At 33.1% G+C, this 23590-nt stretch overlaps 5 protein-coding genes across 8 annotated transcripts; 3 read left to right on the forward strand and 2 right to left on the reverse strand.

Annotated features, from left to right (window-relative positions):
* The first annotated feature begins 681 nt into the window (after positions 1-681).
* On the forward strand, positions 682-3018 carry LOC101255605 (probable LRR receptor-like serine/threonine-protein kinase At1g56140). Its single transcript, XM_069299855.1, has 6 exons — positions 682-1325; positions 1406-1536; positions 1624-1837; positions 1926-2157; positions 2248-2398; positions 2477-3018. Exons 1-6 carry the CDS (start codon positions 1190-1192, stop codon positions 2738-2740), a joined length of 1128 nt encoding a protein of 375 aa, XP_069155956.1. The 5' UTR covers positions 682-1189; the 3' UTR covers positions 2741-3018.
* Positions 3019-3380: 362 nt separating this feature from the next.
* Positions 3381-4434, forward strand: LOC101247835 (uncharacterized). Its single transcript, XM_004242647.5, has 2 exons — positions 3381-3965; positions 4093-4434. The coding sequence occupies exons 1-2, from the start codon at positions 3776-3778 to the stop codon at positions 4212-4214; spliced, it is 312 nt and encodes a 103-aa protein (XP_004242695.1). The 5' UTR covers positions 3381-3775; the 3' UTR covers positions 4215-4434.
* A 1810-nt stretch (positions 4435-6244) lies between these two features.
* Positions 6245-9724, reverse strand: LOC101248310 (uncharacterized). Its single transcript, XM_004242648.5, has 3 exons — positions 9350-9724; positions 9107-9204; positions 6245-6561 (listed from the first exon to the last, which is right to left on the reverse strand). Exons 1-3 carry the CDS (start codon positions 9609-9611, stop codon positions 6508-6510), a joined length of 414 nt encoding a protein of 137 aa, XP_004242696.1. The 5' UTR covers positions 9612-9724; the 3' UTR covers positions 6245-6507.
* A 1266-nt stretch (positions 9725-10990) lies between these two features.
* HT3 (hexose transporter 3) lies at positions 10991-14964 on the reverse strand. Its single transcript, NM_001247926.2, is given in 4 exon segments — positions 10991-11595; positions 12085-12711; positions 13169-13488; positions 14770-14964. Coding segments are annotated over 4 exon segments (1542 nt in total). The 5' UTR covers positions 14915-14964; the 3' UTR covers positions 10991-11145.
* Positions 14965-19197: 4233 nt separating this feature from the next.
* LOC101255899 (putative pentatricopeptide repeat-containing protein At3g15130) lies at positions 19198-23334 on the forward strand. 4 transcript variants are annotated; one of them, XR_011221930.1, is made up of 3 exons: positions 19250-19566; positions 20270-22707; positions 22900-23334. XR_011221930.1 is itself a non-coding variant. In XM_069299857.1 (2 exons), the coding sequence occupies exon 2, from the start codon at positions 20531-20533 to the stop codon at positions 22610-22612; it is 2082 nt and encodes a 693-aa protein (XP_069155958.1). In that variant the 5' UTR covers positions 19250-20023; positions 20270-20530; the 3' UTR covers positions 22613-23334. The 4 variants fall into 4 exon arrangements, 2 of the variants coding, with proteins under 2 accessions (XP_069155958.1, XP_069155959.1); XR_011221931.1 differs by having other exon boundaries at positions 19198-22707; positions 22784-23334; XM_069299857.1 differs by having other exon boundaries at positions 19250-20023; positions 20270-23334.
* The last annotated feature ends 256 nt before the right edge of the window (positions 23335-23590 follow it).

Consider the following 23590-nt stretch of genomic DNA (forward strand, 5'->3'; position numbering starts at 1 on the left):
ATTAAGGGATTCACTAGTAATGAGAAAACCATGAATTTGGCTTCTTCTTAGGCTTCAATGTGCTTGCAAAACATAAACTCGCCTGTCATTTCTCCGTGTTGTATTTGTTTGAACATAAACAAAGATTTGTCGCCAAAAAATCCTCCCATTGCATACCAAGTTATGACACTCTTTTCTAGCATTTCATGAAACTTCTTTTCAGCATCGCCATCTTGAGTACATATCAATAATTGAATTACCCACGAATGATTACTTTTCAAACCACTTTTAGCACACAACCTCATGAATCTGCTGTCTGACAGAGGCTGTTGCTCGGATGGTAAGCACCCCTCACTTCCAATCCAAACGGGGAGAGAAGCAACAAGGATTCTTGATCATCAACATGTTGTAGATATCCACACATTAACGCGGTCCAAGAAACCACATTTCTTTCAGACATTTTGTCAAACATGAAGCAAGCCAATTCCATTCTACATATCAATGAGATCATTGTTTATCATCAACATGATATTAGAGCAGACAAAAATTCTGAGATCGAACCTCACTACCACTCATATCAAAAAATTTACACATGTTTGGCCCTTGAAAAAGAATCAGGCTGAGGGGCGTGTTGAAAATATAATTAACTAATAAAAATGTGTTCTCTCTAACAGCTCTATATGAAATAGTCACACACTTCAAAACTAAATACAACTCCATTTGAACTTGCTTTCCCATATCTAAACACAAAAAAACTCTTGGCTTATAATTGACTCTTGTAAATATTCGTATGCAGTCAATAACAGTATTAACTAGTTATTCTTTAATATAATACGTCCACATCCATATCCACATGGTACATACAATCTCTCCGCGTGGATATATTTATAATCTTTTAAATTTGAGATAGTCTATCATAATATAAGGATATTGACTTCACAAAATGTGGATTTTTTCTTACAAGTAACAGTTGGTATGATTAAAATATCATACAAGTAAAGATATTGTCTATTGAATGAACAATATTCTGCCGTCCTTCATAGTGAAGACCAAAACAAAGTATTTCTGTCTTTAACTTATGCTGGCATTGCAACACTGGATTTTACGAAGCTTTCGATTCTCCCTATATGTCTCTCATGTTAACTAATATAGCTTGATAAACCTAGTAAATTCTTCATACTTTGTGTATATAGTGATATCGAAACGTGAGATGCAGCCTTTATCCGCCTTGTTCTTTTTTCTTGGCACTCTACTTGTTCTGTTACTTCTCATATTTATCTTATGCAAGTTTTTCAAACCAGGAAAACTGACAGCTTTGATTACTAGCACATTTAAGCCTCTTCCAGGTTTTGTTTTGTTTCGAATTCATGTTACTTTGAGTATCTTATTCGTTATTTTAAAATATGCCTTTTTTCGGATGATACAGAGATGAGTAATGCTGTTAGTGTACATCTTCATACAATAAGCTACTTTAACTTTCATACATTGAAGAAAGCTACGAAGAATTTTCACTCGGATAACCTCCTTGGATGTGGTGGATTTGGTCCGGTTTTCCTGGTAAGGTCAATGTGTCTTAACGAGTTGTAAAATCCGTTTTTATAATTAGATGCAGAGGTTAAGAATTGGCCCTAGTGTTTTTCTTAGGGGAAGTTAGGAGATGGACAATTAGTTGCTGTCAAGAAGTTGTCTGTTGACAAATCGCAGCAAGGGGACCGGGAGTTTCTTGCTGAGGTACGGATGATAACAAGTATACAACACAAGAACCTTGTCCGCCTTCTTGGTTGTTGTTCAGAAGGGGATCAGAGGCTTCTCGTGTACGAATACATGAAGAATAGGAGCTTGGACCAAATACTATACGGTATTTATGTTTCTTTTGACTGAATATAAGAAATTACAAATGCCATTGTTTATGCACTCTTTAGGCCTCTATGTTTGTTTTTTCACAGGAAAGAGTAAGATATTCCTAGATTGGAAAACTCGGTACCAGATAATCTTAGGGATTGCGCGGGGATTACAATATCTTCATGAGGATTCACACATTAGGATTGTTCACAGGGACATCAAAGCCAGTAATATTCTGTTGGATGACAAATTTCAACCAAGAATCGGAGATTTTGGCCTAGCTAGGTTTTTCCCTGAAGATCAAGCATATCTCAGCACCGCATTTGCTGGAACCTTGTAAGTAGTGTTGTGAACCAGACTTTTAACGAATGACATAGATCAACATATATCATTTTAATTACTTCTTGTTTTTCGGGACTTTGGTAGAGGTTACACCGCTCCTGAATATGCACTTAGAGGAGAATTGACAGAAAAGGCTGATATATACAGTTATGGTGTTGTTGTGCTAGAAATAATCAATTCTCGGAAGAATACAGATCTTTCTTTGCCTTCAGAAATGCAGTATCTCCCCGACTATGTAAGCTGTCTTTAAGTTCTCGTTTAAGTTTATGATGATATATGGTTATACATTGACTGTTCAAGTACGTATATACAGGCATGGAAGCTATATGAAAGATCAAGATTAATCGATCTAGTTGATCCAAAGATGTTGGAAAATGGGGTGGCGGAAAAGGATGTAATGCAAACAATACATGTAGCTTTCTTATGCCTTCAGCCTCATGCCAATTTAAGACCACCAATGTCTGAGATTGTTGCAATGTTGGTAACCAAAGCTGGAACACTAATTACACCACCAATGCCTCCGCCTTTCTTAGATCCAGAGTTGAGGATCGGTAGAACGATAACAGTACATGGTTGACTCATTCACCACAAATGTATATATCTTAGGAAGGTGGAAAAGATTTTTTAGTGTGTTGTCCATAGCATTTTTGGCTATGTAATTCAGCCAAGGTTCTATGAGTATGGGGAGAAGTCTAGTTTCTAATGTATTATAAGTAGAGGAAATAAGTTAGTATGAATGCAAAGTGTTTTTGGTGATTGAAATTGCAATATGAGTGTAACTTTTTGATGAGTAAGTCTCACATTGTCAACTTTTGTTTTGGGGCTTTTTATCCTTCTCTTGTTGAGAAATGGTCTATGGATAAATTGTGTTTTTATTTTGGTATTCCCTGACTAAATTCGAATCGCGCATTGTAGAGCTTATTCGAGGGTGACGCTCCTAACAAGATTTTCTCCATATCCAGGGCTCGAATTTGATAACTCTAGTTAAGGGGGAAGTAGTCGCATCATTGCACCACAACTCATGTTGATGCAATGGCCTTTTTGATTTTTTTTTGATTCAGTAAATACTAACAAAAATGATAAATATATATACCAAATCTAAATCGTAAAGTTTGAGGGTATATTTGTCTTTTCCCCTTTATTTATGTATCCATGTGTAGGATAAAACAAAATCCAAATTATTTATGTATCCATAAGTGTTTAATAAAACAAAAATCCAAATTAATCAGGAAGTGAATAAAAATAGACTAAAATGAATTGGATTAGTGTTCAAAGTTGTAGGTGAATAAAGGTTCCATAAATAAGGATTTAGGTTTTTGTTTTTTTTTTCTTATATCCATATTAAAATCCGATTATTCTTAATTCACACTATTTACACCCTATTCCGACTAATCCAAAACTTTTTTATACCTATGAATTAAATTTGATATCTCGAAAGAAACAACTTCATCTACCGCACCACCGTATCCGTATTTAGGTTTAGAATAGTTTTATTGACACACGCAAAAGACGCCTTTCTTCTTAAGCCAAACTCTGTTTCTGCTGAAAATAGGTATTTCCCACTAACCCTTCTTCTTCTTCAAGCATTACAAAGAAAATAGTGTTTGTTTCAATGGCGTACGTCGATCATGCTTTCTCAATTTCCGATGAGGATATGATGATGGAAGGTTCTCATGCCGATAACAATCGTGGACCTATCAAAGAGATCGCTCTTGCTGTTTCCCTTCTTGTATTTGGTACCCTAGCTATTTTTCTAGGTATTTTCATGGCAATCAATAAGGTCGGTGGCGATACAGCTCATGGTAACTCCTTAATCCTCTTCAGCTCACTTTTTACTCATCTGATTTCGATTTTGATTTTGATTTCTCTCTCTAGGGTTTTTTTTTTTTTAGTATGTATTGTTATTTGAAGAAGATGCTTGTAATGCAGGGCTTTTTTTTGCTATACTTGGTGGAGTTTTGTTTATACCAGGGTTCTACTATACAAGGATTGCATACTATGCTTACAAGGGTTATAAAGGTTTCTCTTTTTCCAATATACCTCCTGTCTAGAGTCGAGTTTCGATTATCGATTGTTGATTATCGAAGCTCTTCATACATTGTACAGCTACCTCATTTACTCTACCTAGATAAGCTTGTGAAGAAAAAAAAAATTAGTGTTGCTTCTAATAGGTTGCCTCGGATGTTGGATGTTGAATCTTTACTTGCTAAACTATGTAATCCTTTAACTCAGTATGGACACGATGTAATAATACGAGTGCTTGTTTGTTTACTGATGTTTTTCAATTGAATCGTAGCCTTTTCTTCCAATCTTCGGGCAGAGAGGTTTGCTTGGATAGGGTTTATATTGTATGCATTGGCGTGGATACACAAATGAATTTTCTTTGTTGTGCAGGAGAGGATGTTATTCGTAATATTTAATATGCCATTGCTGAAATTAGCTCCTATTGTATATGATTTGCGGATAATAGTATCTTTAGTTTGTAAGTTTTTGGTATGTGTCCCTCTTCTTGAATGAAATTTCATTGCTTCGTCCCAAAATATTAGCCCCTCAACAAAATTGCAAGGCATATCTGGAAATTTTTGGTGTTTAATGGGTGGTGTAGAGTCTTTTAAGGGTGTGACGTTGTGGTAGGTCATCTATTTGCTCCATTCAGAAGCCTATCATACAGTCATGAGATTGATGAAAGATTGTCTATACTGCTAGAGCAATATATATCAGGATCCTCGTAGAAATGTCAATGTTTAATTTATGAATGTACTAGGTTGTATGTTTTGTGATTCGAGTTATTCAAGTGTAGCTTTCAGCTGTTTCAACTGTAACAAATTATACGCTCCAGCTTCTTTCAAAAGACGATATGAGAACATACTTCCACAATTCTTGTTTGCTTTCTTGGTTGATAAGAATCATGTAAACCCGCCCTAGTGGCAATAACCATCCCTCTTTGATTCCTAGGAATGATTAGTTGTGTGGGTTTGTAGCGATGATCGTTTGTGTAGGTTTTGTATTATGAAGGGTTCATATGACTTTTTTGTAACCATGTTTTACCCTGCTTCATGATGGCAAATGTAGGGTATAGGTGCAAGAGACAATCTGTTTTTATCTTGTCAAACAACTAACCTTATGGAAGTCTATCCATGAAGTTTAAATTCTAGTAGAGTAATTTCTTTCTATCTATCAAAGATAATGTCTACGTCGGTGAGTGGTACCAGGAATCCCATGAAATTATTCGGAGATGCACACAGGCACCACTATTAGCAAAATGAAACAGTATTATAGTAAGTTGGCTACACTACTCTTGACTGTGTAGCCTAGCCAAGTTTGTTTATTATAGCCTGTGAGATTACTCAACCTCTAAGAGGATCGATCTGGAGTTTCTTTTTTTGATTTGATGTCATTTGGTATGATGCAAAATGACAGACTGAGTGGTTGTTTGGTGTGATGATATTAAATACCACAGTGTTATGAAGTGTGACTATTTAATTTGCAGTGTGTGTGTGTGTGTTTGTCATATGATACAGAATGTTGAGCTATAATTGATATCAGGTTTTTCGTCCTTTATCGTTAATTCGTTTCGTTTCAAAGTGAATTTAATAATACCTCCTCAAAACTACAAAACCACACTTATGGTGGAAGGTGTTGTATACTCTATTCCTCATCATCTCCATTAATGCCATCATCGAGCACCAACGCCACAATACTATCAATGTAATTACGTTCTTTGTTGGTCGTTGTTCCTTCTTTGTTCAATTTTGCTTACACATAGGTTTTTAGTGTTTATGCTACATATAACATCACTAGATTCATAAGTTTTTATAATTTGATGTAAACAAATAAATTTAAGCAGAGGGAGGGAGGTGTTTTTAGCTTCTAATCACGTTTAAACGAATTAGTGTAACATAACCAAATTATACAAGCAATGAGTAGATGTGTCTGTTACATATCCTTCACTGTTGTCTTTGAATTATTCATTTATCAAAAGGAAACAAAACTGATTTAACATTGGGTACTTCCCTCCAAATTACTTGCAATAACATCAGTATTGGATAGGACACCAAAATGATGAGTAGAAACAACAAAATGTATCAACTGAAAGAAACTTTATACCAGTAACAAAAGTACATAGATTATATATTGTAATAGATAACAACGATAACTTCACAAGCAGCATTGTTAGCTGTTGCACCATACAACGCGACATTGTTAGCTGCTGCACCATAGCAGCTAAAAATGTGTGACAATCACACATATATATTGGCATAGCGTGCAGGAATAGGACTAGAAGCAACAAGAGGAAACAAATAGCACATCCTAACAAGATTTTATACCTTCGCCTTTGGCATATCATACATTCTCTAATTTGCTAGCTACAACTTTTGCTTTTTCTTCGGCCTTGTTCTGTGAAACAAAACATTTACTAAGTAAGCAACAAAAAAAGCCAAAAACAAACGTCAAACAGAGCAATTAAAAGTGATCTAACAATAAGTAGGCGTTACAAATACATCGAAAAGTATAAGTATTGCATTTCATGGGCCCAGGTACGATTCAAATCGCAGCCTGATGTTTTAGTAACATTTCATTATTTATTTTTTGTGATAGCCATTGTGGCACCCCAACGAGACTCATACCATATGTTATGAGAAGATATTTTACTTGAGTCGATGATCTATCAGAAACAATTTCTCTACCTTCACAATGTAAGGGGTAAGGTGCGTACACACCACTCTCTCAAGACTCTGCTCATAGGTATGTTAAGAAAAAAAATACTTTGCTTAGTTATGTTCTGAACATACTATTTGTGATTCTGTGTAGAGAATCAATCAAAAATGTAGAATTGGAAGGAAATGTAACCAGACACCAAAAACAGAACTCTCCCTATCACGCTTTCAATTTAGAGCATGTTGTATTCATCATTTAAACATTAGGAAGTTTTCAGACAGTTGATGATTCATGTAGAAAGTTCCTGACCAGTTAAACGTCAGTTTCTAATACTATGGAAACGAGGCAGTTCTTTATCCTTTATCAAACAAAACCCGATAAATGCTAAAGCAAACAGAAACATGTCATGTACACTTCCTATTACAATATTTGTATGAGTCAGGAAGTAGCGTCTTAGATCCTTTAATAAACAAAACCAAATAAATGCTAAAGAAAAGAAAAACATGTCTCCGTTGATGGCATGTTTGTGACCACAAGTTCAAACATTACCTTTGATAGGTGCCAAAAGTCTTTATTCTTAAACTCTTTACGCGACCATATAAACTAAAATGGAGGTACTACAACATAAGGAGCATAATTTCATCTTATCTTTACAAAAGACCCATAAGAGCCCCCCACCGCTAAAATCTGTAAGAATCAGTATTATCTTCCCAAAATCACGCCCCCAACAGAAAAGGATATGAAGATCAAAGAGGCGTGGTATCTTAACCATTTGAATAAATTTCAGTGCTGGAGTAAAATATAAAATCAACACTTCGAAGCAAAAACAATCCTTGTGAGAGCTGAAGAAAAACATTCATGAAATGGAAGTGGTATGAGCTCCTAGCAAAGACAGTCACTGGTGTAAAACTTACACTAATTATGTTCTTGGTGAAAGTTATTAGCATCTGCAATCAATCTCTCCTATCTACCCATCCCCAATTTTCTCTACTATGACAGTAGTACCCAAATTCCACATTAATCTCGTAGCTATGTTTCACGGAGTTGCTTACAAGTGTGCATGGGATAGTATCAGGTACAAAATCGAGCATCTCTTTGCTAAGTTTTCCAATTTTGAAGAATCCACACACATTGCACACTGGCTGACACAGATACTTCAAGACAAATGAAGTAAACTATATAACTTTAAGACTTAAAGAGTGCGTGAACAATACAGCGGCCAAAAACATATATATGTCCTTTAGTTTGTTTATCGGAAGCCCACCACATTTATGCACAGCACAAGTAATTCATCGCGGCCCTGTAAAACCTCAAGCAAACATTTCATTATCTACCATTTTCTTCTTGAAAAGAGGAGTATAATAGAGTGATCAACGTTGGTGGTCTCCAGATGTTGGATGTCACTATAACATAGGTAGGCTAGCAACAGTCTGCACAACTACATGGGGAACCTCTCAACCATCTACGTAAACTTCTTATATAAAGTGTTACAGTTTCAGAAAAGAAAGAAAGAGCCGTATTTATATCATACTACATTCTCAGTTTTCTTTAAGAACTACAATGGGTTGCATAGTGTTTCAAATATAAGGAGTAGAAAGGCCAAGAAAGTTTTCTTGGTAAAGTCAAGGCATCGGGTGCTAGACTGCCAGTCATGGCTCGACCAGATATTGAGTCATGACAACTTTCAAGAGATTCAAGCAGGGGATTGTAACTGGAAAGCACCAGCAAGGACTTCATCCTAAATAAAACCTTATTAGTTGCTGCAAAAGACAGCACCACCACATTGTTTTAATTAGGACTCTTTTTCCTCGTTATGCCTAAGAAAAAACTAAAATCTGAAGTCATAACCTGCGGGTACATGGTCCTAGAAAGGACATGACATGGAGGCAAAACTGCAGAGGAACTGTAGGAAAAAAGTCTAGCAAAGACTAAATTTAAAGTTAACATATCCTTGATCCACATATGTAAACAATTGTTGTTGCAATGATTAACATAATCTGTACCACAGTAAGAGGTAAAGTTAAAGTGCTAACTAGAAAAAAGATGCATCACTTCGAAATTGCATGAACTTGTAACTATAACATCCATCATAGGGGCGGAGCTACGCCTTTTTTTTAGATTAATTGAATAACTATATATGCATATTAATTTGTGAACTCCTAAAAACTGATTTGACGACTCAGTGGTAAGGAATAGAGTGACTCCGCCTCTGGATTCCAAACCTTACCCGAACAACACCAAACAAGAAATTCAACAAATTCAAGAAAGAAACTTAACAACTTACAATATTTTTGCTCTCATAGTAATCATCTAATGCCCACTGATACTTCGACTGATTCAATCCAAACCAGTATGCCACTTGTTCATCCAAACTCGCATGAGCTAATAAAAATCCATATACAAATTAAAAACCACTAACATAAACTGGAATAAAAGAACAATGTTCATGAAATCAAGATCTGAAAATCTAGAATTGAATAAAGTTACAATCTTTTTTTTAAAAAGATAGGGCAAAAAAAAAAGATACCATTTTGAACTTTAGCAACAGCGTTCCAGAAAAACCCAAAAGAAGACTGAGAGGGTTTATCATACTGCATTGGAGGAGACCAAACCGGACATGACTTATCGACCACCTGAACCGGTGGTGTCTGAACCGGTTGCGGCTGAATTGGTGGTGGTAGCTCGGTAGAACCGGATTTGGGTGTGGGTGGAGGGGTCATGAAAACCGTGTACGGCCCGATCTTACCGATCCTCGGCGGAGGAGGAGAAGTACATTCAGTGTTAGCCATTCTCTTCAAGCAATTTTGCTTACAAATTTGGGAATTGGGGTTTAAAGAAGTGAAATCTCTATTTTTCTATTATTTTGTGAGAGAGCGTTTTATTTTTTCACGTGAAATTTTTTAGCGTGAATTTAAATTTAATCAACTATATTGTGAATATCAAATACTGGACGAAAACGAAACAAAAAAAGGTCAAATGAAGTCATCACTCACTACTCTTTTTCTTTAAAAAATTATGATATAATCTAAAAAAAAAATTTAGGTAATTTTAAATTTCTATTTCATGACTTCAAATATAATATTTTTTTAATGTGATGTTTGTCTATAAAAATAATGAATATCATTTACTAGTTCGTTTCACAAAAAATTGGATTGAATGGAGTATGTCAAATTATTCTAAAATTTTTTGTGGATTAATTAATACATATGAAAAATTGAAAAAATTGATTTTTTTGTTAGTTGTTAAGTAATATCTAATTCTAAAAATAAAGTGGTGCAGATCCTGTAGAGACTATGATTTTTTTTTCTCCGAGTAATTGCAGAAGGTTCTGTAAAGTTTTTGTAAACAAAGTATTTTTTGAAATTATATCACAAAAAAATTTATATACTATTATACAGATAAAAAAAATGAGAATCATCTAATTCTTGTTGAGTAACTTCTAAATGTTGAAAAGCGGTGAGAATCATATTAGGCTTAATGTATTTTTTCCACACGTTGTTATAAAGGTTTTGTAAAGTTTTTGAAAAAAAATCATTAAAATCTATATCAACAAAAAAAAAATAATGTAGGATAATACACACAAAAATACGGATAAAATTGAATAATTCTTGTTGAGTAGCATAACAAAATAGGATATGAATCATGGTGATGCTATATGTATTATTCCTTCAGAAAGTTATTTGCAAAAGAGTGAAATATATATTACAAAAACAACATGAAAATTTAAAATAAATCGTCTAATTTCTGCTGAGTGTGTCCTAAATAATTTTTGTAAAAAAAAGGCATAGATCATGATGAGACTAAACGTATTATTCCCGAGGTCATTATGCAGGATCCTGTAAAGTTTTTTCTCAAAAATATGCCTGAAATTCATAGTACCAAAATATTCATGCACTAAAACATATAAAAAATCTAAGATAATCGCCTAATTCCCTATAGAATCGCCGCTAAATGCTAAAAAAAATTATATGAATCATGATAAAGCTATAGATATTGTTCCATGAGGTCAATACAAAGGGTCTTGTAAAAAAATACAAAAAAAAGTGAAATTTAACTCACCAAAAGTTTCGTGGATAGTTTCTAAACAGAACCCAGGGCAAGCTTTAAAAAAAAGTAACGAAAATTTTAAAATCTTATAGTCATAAATTAAAGATCGGGACGTATAACATATCAAAATATCATTTCACTCGTGTATTCATAGAAAGTGACATTCTTAAAAGTAAAAAGTTCACACTTTTACATATACATATAGAAGACCAAAATTCTACATGAACAAGATAGCCTTCTCTATTCACCTTTCACCTTGTTAACAATGTACCTACCTCAAGCATGGTTGAGTCCATTGGTGTTTTTAACTTGTTGATCCTCCGAAACGATCTTCTTCCAGAACCAATGCTTTTCCCAAAGACACATCATCTCTTCAATCGGAACTCCCTTCGTTTCAGGCAAGAACAGATAGATGAATATCGTCATGACAGCAATCCAACAGGAGAAAAACAGGAAAATCCCGAACCTCATAGCACATAAAAGTGAGAGGAAAGACTGTGCTATCGCAAATGTGAAGAACAAATTCACAGTAACTGTGATACTTTGGCCTGCTGATCTCGTCTCTAAAGGGAAAATTTCACTTGGCACGGTCCATCCAAGAGGCCCCCATGAGTATCCAAACGCCGCTACAAAGAGACAAATGAAAACAACTACTATAATCGAGTAACCTCTTGATAGCTCCTTGTCACTTCCAAATTTGAGTCCCAAGATTATCGCAACAATAACCTGAAGGAAAGCATATTATCTTCCATATGATATACCGATTAATTTTTAACTTCTATATACTGACAGTAACAAAACTTGGCCTCAGGTGATAGGTAAACCTATGACACCTCGCACCTTAACTCATCTCCATTGCGTTAGTTGAACATTCCAACTTAGAAAATGATCATCCAGACACCTATAACATGTATGTGCCACGTCAGTGTCCGAGGTCCACCAGACATAGACGAGTTGGAGTGTTTAGTTATTGAGGAGTCTCGATGTGCACTCACAAAGTTGAAGTGCTTACTTGTCAGCTGAGGCTAAGTTCGAGTGTTTGTTTATGCATTACACGTAACTTCTAATAGATCACTATACAAGGCTGACGAGTGATGACTAACAAGTGTATTGACAATATAGACATGTATGCTAGAAATTGACGAGTTTTATGTTGGCTATCAATCAGAACACGGGATGGCATAAAGGCTGACCAAGTAAGTAGAAAATCTTTACCTGACAGATGATCATTTGGATTCCACCGGTAATAAGAAGAACTCTTCGACCCCATCTATCGACAGTGGCCATTGATAAAAGTGTAGATGAAGCAAGAACTGCACCAGTCAAAGCAGAGGAATACAGAGAGGCTGCTCTTTTAAACCCCATACTCTGAAACAATACTGGGGCATAAAAAAGTATGATGTTAATGCCAGTAAGTATCTGAAAAGTCGGCATCAAAATCGCCATGATTAACTGAGGCCTGTTTCTCCTTTTAAGAATGTTTCTAAACGGATGCTTTACCGAACGTGCCAATTCACTTGCATCCACCATGTCTTCGAATTCTGCATCTACATTCTCGGTTCCTCTTATCCTCTCTAAAACATGTCTCCCTTTAGTTTTATTTCCTTGTTCGATTAAGCTGTTCGGTGTCTCGGGAAGAAGCATGCCTCCAACTGTCATAACGAAAGCCGGTGCTGCTGCTAAGCCTAACGAAAGTCTCCATCCCCATGGATGGAGTTTACTTGTTCCATAGTTTATCATGTTTGCTGTGAAGATTCCGAGTGTTGTTGCTAATTGAAACATCATGTTCAGACATCCTCTTAGGTGTGCTGGTGCCATCTCTGATAAATATAACGGAACTGCCTTCAAGAAGTGACACAGTTGAAACATTTATCTTTAAAAAGTTTCGAGTAACTTTTACGAGTTTAAGTTATATACACTGACAGTATAGAAGAACTTACGTACTATCCAACCACCTATATTAATAGTAATTGTATATTAATATGCTGAAAACAAAGGCATGCAACCTCGCTATAACATACTCAGATACAATGATAGTGTTAAAAATTGTCTCGAACACGAGGCAATGCGATTCAATTCTTTTTCCAGTTTCATACTTATTCATTTCTAAGTCTTACGACAAGACATATATGTGTGATTCAAGAAAGTTCTTTATAAAAATCTATGCTTATTGAAGGTCTGTACAAATATCTTAATATATCCGACATGGTCTGAACTTGCTTGGGATTGAGGCGTACTTATTGTAGTAAACAGATAACAGAATAGGAACACGTGACAACTAAATTTCAAGGTGAATTACCTGGTTGCCAAATCCAATTCCCACACCTAGCATAATTCGTCCGGAAAGAAGCATGCCAAGGTTGACAGCAGCGGCATTGAGAACTGCTCCAATGAAGAAACTAATGCCACCGCATATTATACTTGCACGACGTCCATAGTTCCTTGTGATAGGAGATGCTACCAGAGATGCAACTAAACCAGCCATGTATAAAGACGAGGTAAATGCAGCAAGAACTTGGTTATTATACTTGCAATAGTTGTCTTCGTGAACGTGCTGCTTCTTTAGGTATACTGAGTAGAAGAATCGACGAAGAAATTCATCCATCGACGTCACCCCCCCTGTTATCATGCATGCAGTAAAGATATAGTTTAGTAAACAAAAGTTTACCCTCTCTTAACAATTTAGATTTTAAGATTAGACGGTCACACATTAACTTCAACATAGTATCAAAGCAAACAGACCACAGACCACAGATGTCCTTAATTCATTTGAATCCCTAAGCTAGTCGAACATTTCAATGTCAATGACGCAGTTCGTTGTTCAAGAAGTTCCAGAGACTAACTGTAGAGTAGTCATAGCCATCCATCCCGGTCTGCCGGAGGTTCAGGTGTAATTCATGCTAGAATTTTCCAAAATACAACTTCACTCGTGTCGAATCCATCAAAAGTATGTACTTTTTAAAGGATTTGACATGATTAAAGTGGCATTCCTAAACTCTTAAGACAAAACAGTCACACAACAATTCAACATGATATGAAAACAGGCATACGCTCGTAGATTGAATCTCAAAGATTTTAAATGAGATGGTCACACAGTCAACGATCACGCTGAAAATGATCATACAACTAAACAAAATAATGATATAGTCTTTTCACTCTATAAGTTGAGAATCTACAAACACTATAAAATCTCATCACGGTGCATTAAACTTCCACTATTCGCAGAGTCCGAGGAAAGCCAAACCACAACGCTCTACTGTTCACAGTCTTACCGTGCATTTATTATTTCACTATCCACTTTTTAATCTTTGTTATTTCACCTTTTTTTTTCGAAAATAGTGGAAGTTCCAGAAGAGTAGGTATAATTCATTGACTCCAATTTACCAAAAATGTTCATAAAAATGATTGATATTCTTGAAAAATCCGAGCACAAAGAGTGAGTCCCTTTTTCTGGAGAAGCAGTACTGCAATGTAACACATTGTTCGGATTTTTCAAAAATACTACCACCTCGTGCCACAAATCCATTAGAACCCGAGCATGATTGATATTTTTGAAAAATCCGAACAACATAACAATAATTCATCTTCTTCCAATTCTAACCCCCCCACCCCCCACCCCTCCTAATCTCCTACCACATAGCATAAAAAGAAAAGGAAAAGCTCTTTTTAAAAGGGGAGTGAATTAAACTCGTTGTTACACTCGTGTCAGATCCTTAAAACATGTAAAAACATGAAAATTTTAATACACTAACATTTTTAAAAAATCCGAACAAGCATATTAGTAATTCATCTTTCTTCCAATTCTCTATAAAAAGGGGGGAAAAATTCTAATATTTCATCATCAATTCATAAAGTAAAATTACAATAATTTTTTCCCCAATAATTACCATAATTATTCACCTGAAATTCCAATATCATATCCAAAGAGTGAACCTCCAACAGCAGCAACAATACATGCTATGATGACATAAAGAGTGAGTTTTCCATTGTAATTTTCAGCTCTTCCTTTGTTTACACCAATTGAACCAATTCCTCCTCCTGCCATCTTCAATTTCTTGAAAATAATAATAATAATAATAAAACTCTGAATCAAAAACAGAGAAATTTTGTTAAAAATTTTCTTATTAATATTATGTACATTCCCCTCTTTTTATTTTTTTCACTTCGATTGACTTGAATAGTAAGTACTTTACAATAGACAAATCATTTAATACAAATATCTCATTCTGTTTTAATTTATTTGTCTTATTTATTATTTTAGTCAATTTTGAATGACAACTTATCTTTGTAATCTTTTTAATAAATTGTTTAGTTTTAATGTTTTATATGACATGTTTTAAGACAATTAAATTAGACAAAAATTTGATATATTTACATTGTTTAATTTTGTTTTATTTTATTTTTTAAATTTTGTGTGTAATTAGTGTATGATAAATAAATCGAAACAAATGGAGAGTATTGTTTCATCTATCTCGATTTACGTGATTTTTCTTGCTTATTGAATAATTGATTCTGTTAATTTTTAAAGCTTGATTGTATTGTATTGATTCAATATTTTAAAAATAAAATTTATATATTGTGAAAGAATACGAAAAATAATTATGAAATACAATTTTTTTCATGTTAATATGAGTAAAAGAAATATTTATTTTATAATGTTACTCCTAATTTATGGAAAATGAATAATTTATAATAGATATAAGTGGCACATAAATTCAGATGGATGGATGGATGGATGGAATACTAATTTAGTTTTTTTAGTTTGAATAAAATGGAAAAATGTTACCTCTGTTATTTTATTTTATTATTCCATAGAGCCTAATTTTATATATTCTCATTTTTTTTATAATAAAATCATATAAATTAAGATGGAAAAATATATCTTAACAAGTAATTTATATTTACTTTTTTTAGTGATAACTACTTGGATTTAATAGTCTATTGCATTTTGTACAAATAGTTTTTGGCTCTTTTCTTGTAAAGAGATTAGCTCTGTCAAACAAATATATTTTTTTTACTTGTCAACTTTCATCTATTTTTTCTCATAAATGTGGTTATAATTCCACATCTACCTCATTTATTAAATTTTTTGACTTAACAATGGCCAAATTGAACAATTTGCCATTAATTGCATAGCCACTAGATGATTAAAAAAATAAATGAAGTGATTTTTCAAGATAAAGAATGTTGTTGTTTCACTCCACCTCTTTCGTATTATTTTTGTTTGATATGAAATTTAAGAAAATAATTTAAAAAATAGAATATGATTATAAGATTAAACATATTAGGAATATGATTAAAGATATAGAATATGATTATAAAATTAAACATATTAGGTATTATAATATTAAACATATTAGGTAAAAAATTGAATTATAAAATTGTCAAAAATAAAAAAAGATGTATTTTTATACAAATTTTTAAAAAAAAGGAGAAACAAAGAATATGATTTATGAATAAATTCATTTTTTTAATTATAGATTTTAAATATAAACTTCTTTTGACAAAAAATATTTTTTTCCCAAATAATACTGCGTGATATAAATTTAAATTAATTAAACACTAATATAAAAAGAAATAGAGGAAAAGGACAAGTTATACCTATTATAATACATAGATAGAAAGATATGGTTGATACGCAAATTAAAGTGGTCCATAAAATAGAATTGAAAAAAGTTTTTCAATAATATATGATTTTTTTTTGAAAAATAACAAAATTAGTTAGAGGATCCACAAAGATAATAGAGATTTTTTTTGGTTAAAGATAGATATTTTTCTTTTGAATTTGGGTTAATTTATTCTTTTGCCTGACTTCTCAAGTTGGTTTTTCTCGGAATATGAAATTTGTATTAAAATTTCGATTAAATTAAAATATATATTATAAAATCTATTTAAAAATAATGTTTCTGATATAATTTTATCTATATCTCAACACTCTAACTTAAAATTTTTATTAAATATAAAGCAGACTCGAAACTCGAGACTCGCCATCTTTTGCACAACCGATGTTGGTGACTTGTCAAGTTGTTATGATGATGGTAGTAACATGGTACATCGTGGCTTCATCAATCTTTTTACGTAATATTTAAGAAATGAGATTATTTAAGGTGGATATTTAATTAAGGGTGGTAGAGATTAGTTTATGAAATTGGATATAAAATATATTAATTATAATATTTTTTATTTATTAAACTAAAAAGTAATAAATTCATAATTATACTTTGTTAGTTACTAAGAAAATAATAAAGATAGTTTTTGACTTTTTGGTATTTGTCCATGAGTTAATTATTTGATATTGTTGGTGGTACATATAAAATTCTGGATAATTGATAGAATTATATAAAATAATATATTAAGATTATTTTTCTTATACTCATATCGAATAACCCCTATTTGATCAGAATTATAACGACTCGTTTTTATAATTTGAAAGACTAGACTTGATAGACTTGAAAAGAAATTAGTAAAATTCGTGACCAAGGATTTAATTGTATGAAGTATTTGAAAAAATATATTATTTACATAGTTTGAATTTGTTATCTCTTGTTTAATTCTTGTGTATAGACTATAGAACATAATTTTTCTTGATTATAATGCAAAATTGAAATTTAAAATTTATGATTGAAACTTCTATTATTTTTATTACTTTATACAATTTCAATAGATTTTCTATGATAAAATAAAATAATTAAATTAAATTATTAAATTCGATCAAAATATGTAATTTGTACTTAAACTCCGCACATAAATAACATATAACACATTATACAACATCCACTAGTTCGAAATATTGTAATTCTGATCTTAATTGAAGATAAGAATACTATCCAAAGTCAACTATTTATTTTGGTAGAGTCTAGCCTACTAGGATCAATAAAAATTCATTTCATAACTCTTCCCAATTAATAATCTTAAAGTTGAAAGTGAATGATACTTATTATCCGAGAAACTCACTTTTATCTTTATTTCATGTTTGTCATCATATTTGATACTTTTACTAATAAAGTCAAAAACCTTTTTAACTGATAATTTCTCATGATCTCTTTATTTATAACCTATATTTATTTTTCATAAAATTGAAATAGTATATTATTTTAAATATGTTATTTCTATCGTCTCAAGTTATCTGTCGTGATTTTTAAAAATAATTATATCAAATTATTTTTTATTTTAGAAATTCAATGTAAGTTCTTTTTTCCATTTTATCCTTAATTATAATTGTTCTTGAAGATTATAAACACCCCAATTATTGAATGATAGAATAATATAAAATAGTCAAAACTCCTCCCAATAAATATTTTAAATTAGGACAGAAACAACTTAATAAAGCTTTTTAAAAATGCTTGTGTTCATGGATTGGGATGTGCATCATATTTATTAACTTAGTGAAGGACATGCAATTTACAAATTTTAAACTATGGTGAAATTAGTATAATATTAGACTATAAAACAGTAATATTATTAGACTACAAAATAACCAAAAAGGAAAAAAAAGAAATAGAGGACATTTAACCTTTTGAATTTAAATAAAGGGAAAATTGTATATAATAGCAAACTAATAACCCAAATTAAATGGAATAGCTAGGGTTTGATTTAATTGTGTTCCATAGCAAACATTAGCTAAAATTTGTCAGCGTCTCTCTCCCAAAAATCTCGCTCGCCACTCTCCATTCTCGCTCGCCTCTCTCGCTTTATACACAGAAGTGTATAATTCTGTTTCTGTTTTGTATAAAGCGAGAGAAAATTGTATATACACATGCAAAAATGTATATCTCCGTGTTATACACTTAATTATACAATTTACAAACATTTTACTTGAAATATTGCAGAGAAAAAGGCCAACGAATTATACAATTGCAGTGAAATACAATTTTCTCTAGCTTTATACAACATAAGTGTATATATTGTGTTTCTGTTTTTGTATAAAGCGAGAAAACCATATATCTTCTTGCTATACACTTATAATTATGCAATATACATACATTTAATTCGATTCAACTGTATGCAAAACAAATTATACAATTACAGCGAAATAGGCCATCGAATTATACAATTTTAAGCCAGCGAATTATACAATTTTGATGGTTAGAAAAATTATGAAAAGTAAATTGATTTACAACAATATATAAGTCTTGAAGTATTTACTATTTACAGAGTAGGTTTTGATGGTTAGAAAAATTATGAAAAGTTTCATTTAACTATGAAAATAAAATAAAAATTACTTTATTCGAAAATTTTAAAGTTGAATTTGTATTTAGCGATACTTTTTACAAAGAGTATTTATAATTTGAATATATTTAGTCTCCCTAATTTTTAAAAAATCACCCTAAACTAGTTTAATTATATGTTCTTCTGACTTGATAATATTTTTTTTTTGTTAATAGCGTGACATTCTTAAAAATAATAGACAAAAAAATGAATTTTGCAACTTTTTAAATAGCGCAAAAAGATTTTTATTTCACTCATAAACATATAAAAATGTACTTTAGCATTTCAAAATATTTTTAAAAAATAAATTTCAGGTTTGAAAAATCAATTTTATTTTTTTTCAAGTGAAAAATGTTTTCTACTCACATACTTATAACTTGTAATTCAAATAAAATTTGTGAAATTATATTTAAGACCTTTGATGTGCAGTCCACAACCTATCTTAAATACGAAATGTTTTGTGTATCGAACTGTCAAATAAATTTTAAGGTATAAATAATTTTTCATTGGCGGGTGGGTGGGGTTGGAATCGAAACTTCCCAATATTGTTAAAGCAATATGGAAAAATGGTTGCTCGTAAGGTGTTTGTTTAAATGTCTGAATGAATTCTTTACCTTTGTAGAAGATATTTCAGTGTATTCAAAATGGTTGTATGTAAGGTGTTTGTTTAAGTGTCTAAGTGAATTCTTTAAGCTTTGTGAATGATATTTTCACTGTCATGTTGATTCAAGATGTGTGGCATTGCACTTTCTAATTGAAAATGTGTATCATTGAGATGTTTCTGGTTAACTGAAACTTCAAGTGGTAATGATCGCCCCGGGGTGACGCGGAACATAAACATGATAGATTTTTGATCATCTCACAGACTCACACACTCTCTCTATGTTTAAGGATTGGATAGTACATATGTTTAATACACAATATGATACATGATCAACTCAATAAAGTAAATATTTTTTCTGACTTTATAACATTTTGTAGTGAATCAGATATTAGTTTCATAAATTGATTGCACATGTTAATAGATGGTATGGTAGTATCAACAGTATTCTGTAATATTTGTAGTTTCTTTTGTTCTGCTGATTCATGTGATGATAAAACTTAATTCATTTCATTGATAAATAGCCTGTCATTTGTTGATTCAGGGGACTATTTAATAATTTGTATCTTTAAACGAATTCTACTTTTGTAGGTTTAATGCATCAGATTTTTCGAAGAGATTGAAAGGAAAGAGGCTGATGCTGGTTGGAAGTACAGTGAACCGAAACCAGTTTGAATCTCTCCTGTTACATAATATAACCCAAATCACCCTTGGGGAGAAAAATTGGAACAGTCGTATATCTGAACCTGGATTCTCATTTAACAACACTTCTCCAGAGTTTCAAATGAGATTACAAATATTTGGACAACTTCTTTGAGTTCCACAAGAGATTTATAGCTATCTGATAAGAAGATGCAGCAAGGTACAACTTTTGTAATGAATGAGAGGCAAAGGTTGGCCGAACTACTGAGAAATTGTTCGAAGATTTTGTCTTTAGATGTGGGAAAGCAAGTTCATGGAGCTGTATTAAGGATGGGTTATGCATTTGATTTGATGATAGGCAATGATCTCATTGATATGTACGGGAAGTGCAGTAGAGTGGAACTGGCTCGCTCAGTATTTCATAAAATGCCTGAAAGAAATGTGGTTTCTTGGACGGCTTTAATGTGTGGATATTTACATCACTCTAATGCTCAAGAATCCTTGTTGCTTCTCTCTCGGATGCTCTTTTCAAATGTAAGACCCAATGAATACACTTTTTCTACTAACTTAAAGGCATGTGGTATTCTTGGTGTTCTGGAAAATGGACAACAGATTCATGGGTTGTGTGCTAAAAGTGGGTTCGAAAAGCATCCAGTTGCGGGCAATTCAATTATTGATATGTACTCGAGATGTGGGAAACTTGGTGAGGCTGAAAAGAAGTTCCATGAAATGCCAGAAAAGAGTCTCATAACGTGGAATGTAATGATAGCAGGGTACGCAATGGGAGGATTTGGTGATAAATCTTTGTGTCTGTTCAAAAAAATGCAACAACAAGGAGAAATGCCAGACGAGTTTACGTTTGCAAGCACATTGAAGGCTTGCAGTGGTTTTAAGGCGGTCCGTGAAGGAAGCCAAATTCATGGTTTTCTTATTACTAAGGGATTCCTTATTTCCAGCCAAAAAGTTATTGCAGGCGCCCTAATTGATTTGTATGTCAAGTCAGGAAACTTGTTTGAAGCTCATAAGGTGTTTAGTCAAGTTGAACAGAAAAGTGTGATATCATGGACGACACTGACCGTAGGGTATGCTCAAGAAGGCAAATTAACAGAGGCAATGAACTTGTTCAAGCAGCTCAGGGAAAGTAGCATCACATTGGATGGATTTGTGCTGTCAAGCATGATGGGTATCTTTGCTGATTTTACTCTAATTGAGCTTGGGAAACAATTACATTGTTGTGCAGTAAAAATACCTTCTGGGTTAGACATATCTGTATTGAATTCAATCATGGATATGTATCTAAAATGTGGGTTAATAGAGGAAGCCGAAACACTTTTTGATGTTATGCCAGAAAAAAATGTGATTTCATGGACCGTTATGATCACCGGGTATGGGAAGTATGGTCTCGGTGGAGAAGCAGTTGAACTATTCAAGAAAATGCACATGGATAGGATTGAGCCTGATGAGGTTTCCTACTTAGCTCTGCTCACAGCTTGTAGTCATTCGGGGTTAGTTCAAGAAAGTGAAGAATTCTTTTCAAAACTATGCAATTCAAATTGTTTAAAACCCTCAGTCGAGCATTATGCTTGCATGGTTGATATCTTAGGTCGAGCTGGACGCCTAAGAGAAGCTAAGGTTGTGATAGAGAACATGCCGGTAAAACCAAATGTTGGTATTTGGCAGACACTGCTTGGTGCATGTAGAGTACACAAGAATGTAGAAATAGGAATAGAAGTTGGAGAGATTCTCTTAAAATTAGATGGCAATAATCCGGTGAATTATGTTATGATGTCAAACATCTTTGCTGATGCCCGCCTATGGGAAGAATGTGAGGGATTAAGAGGACTGGTGAAAACGAAAGGTTTAAGAAAAGAAGCAGGACAAAGTTGGGTGGAGATCGACAAGAAGATGCACTTTTTCTACAACAGAGATGAGACACACCCACTTACTAAAGCTATCCATGAATTTTTATATAAGATGGAGAAGAAAATGAAATATGAACTCGGTTACACACGGGAAGTAAGCTTTTCATTACACGATGTTGAAGATGAAACACGGGATGAGAGCCTGAGATTTCACAGCGAGAAATTGGCAATTGGTTTGGCACTTCTTTCTGGTAGCGATGAAATTGAGGGGAAGCCAATTCGTGTTTTCAAGAATTTGAGAGTTTGTGGAGATTGTCATGAGTACATCAAGGGTTTGTCAAAGATTTTGAAGAAAATATTTCTTGTTAGAGATGCCAATAGGTTCCATAAGTTTGAGAACGGAACATGTTCCTGCAGAGACTATTGGTGATGGTATATTTTAAGTGACACAACTAAGGAAAGAAAGAATTTGTGAAGGGCTTTCCGAAGCTGTCTAAGAAGGAAATGCTGCCAGAGCTCGAAGAGGTAATCTCCGACTTATATATGAAAATACTAACACGAGACTTCTTATCTTATGAAAGTGTATGTTGTATCATTGAAGGAAACGAGCAACATTGCTCATTCAGCCTTCCCCACATTCCATATTCATTCTAATAAGGAAAAATGGTATTCTACAACTCTGTCAAACGAGGTTTAAGTTTACTTGTATTTACACAGAGGCAGAGATCGGGATTCAGGTGGAAGTTGTAGTAAAGAGAGTAAACCTGTTTTGAGAGGAGCTATCCTTTGAAAATGAAGATTGTGGAGGAGGTGTTACGGAAAGGCAGCTGCCAGTAGTCCTTTTAAATATAACACAGTCAATAAATTTCCGAAAGGATGACCACCCATCAGTGTATGAGAAGATCGGTAGAAGGGCAAAGCAAGATTGTGGCCATTGGTGTCTACCCGGAGTCCCCGATGAATGGAATGAGCTAATCTGTGCCACCTTTTGTTTGTTTTTTTTTAACTTCTCCCTAGGAGCTTCTATCTGTTATTCTTCTGGTGACTCGAACTCACATCCTTATGATTTGAAGTGAGCTGTGACACAAAACTCAGTGTTCAATACAACAACTAATACATAAGCTCTAATTTCAACGAGATATTTGACATTGATATGGCCTTACAGTTCATTGTTCTACATAAGCTTTGAGAGCTATCAGTGTAATAAAATATTGATTCAATGATTATCTATATTGCCTAAGCAACCTCACATCCTCCATAGCATTTGCAATCCCACTAATTAAATTGACGTATTTGGCAAGTTCGAGCTTGATTTAATTTATTATAACCGATTAATTTCATTTATTACAAGTTATGTAGAATAACATGTAATTACATTTTAAGTGACTTGCATGCCTTCTAGATACAC

The sequence above is a fragment of the Solanum lycopersicum genome, chromosome 7 (assembly GCF_036512215.1).
Source record: "Solanum lycopersicum chromosome 7, SLM_r2.1".
Classification (NCBI taxonomy): Eukaryota; Viridiplantae; Streptophyta; class Magnoliopsida; order Solanales; family Solanaceae; genus Solanum; species Solanum lycopersicum.

Bases quoted from the DNA above. Each gene is read 5' to 3' on its own strand.
- LOC101255605 (XM_069299855.1), top strand. From the start codon at position 1,190: ATGCAGCCTTTATCCGCCTTGTTCTTTTTTCTTGGCACTCTACTTGTT. The intron at 1,838-1,925 runs GTATTTATGTTT...GTTTTTTCACAG, and splicing joins CTTGGACCAAATACTATACG to GAAAGAGTAAGATATTCCTA. The intron at 2,158-2,247 runs GTAAGTAGTGTT...GGACTTTGGTAG, and splicing joins ACCGCATTTGCTGGAACCTT to AGGTTACACCGCTCCTGAAT.
- LOC101247835 (XM_004242647.5), top strand. From the start codon at position 3,776: ATGGCGTACGTCGATCATGCTTTCTCAATTTCCGATGAGGATATGATG. The intron at 3,966-4,092 runs GTAACTCCTTAA...CTTGTAATGCAG, and splicing joins CGGTGGCGATACAGCTCATG to GGCTTTTTTTTGCTATACTT.
- LOC101248310 (XM_004242648.5), bottom strand. From the start codon at position 9,611: ATGGCTAACACTGAATGTACTTCTCCTCCTCCGCCGAGGATCGGTAAG. The intron at 9,205-9,349 runs GTATCTTTTTTT...GATTTTTATTAG, and splicing joins TGTTGCTAAAGTTCAAAATG to CTCATGCGAGTTTGGATGAA. The intron at 6,562-9,106 runs GTAAGTTGTTAA...TTTGTTTCACAG, and splicing joins ACTATGAGAGCAAAAATATT to AACAAGGCCGAAGAAAAAGC.
- LOC101255899 (XM_069299857.1), top strand. From the start codon at position 20,531: ATGCAGCAAGGTACAACTTTTGTAATGAATGAGAGGCAAAGGTTGGCC.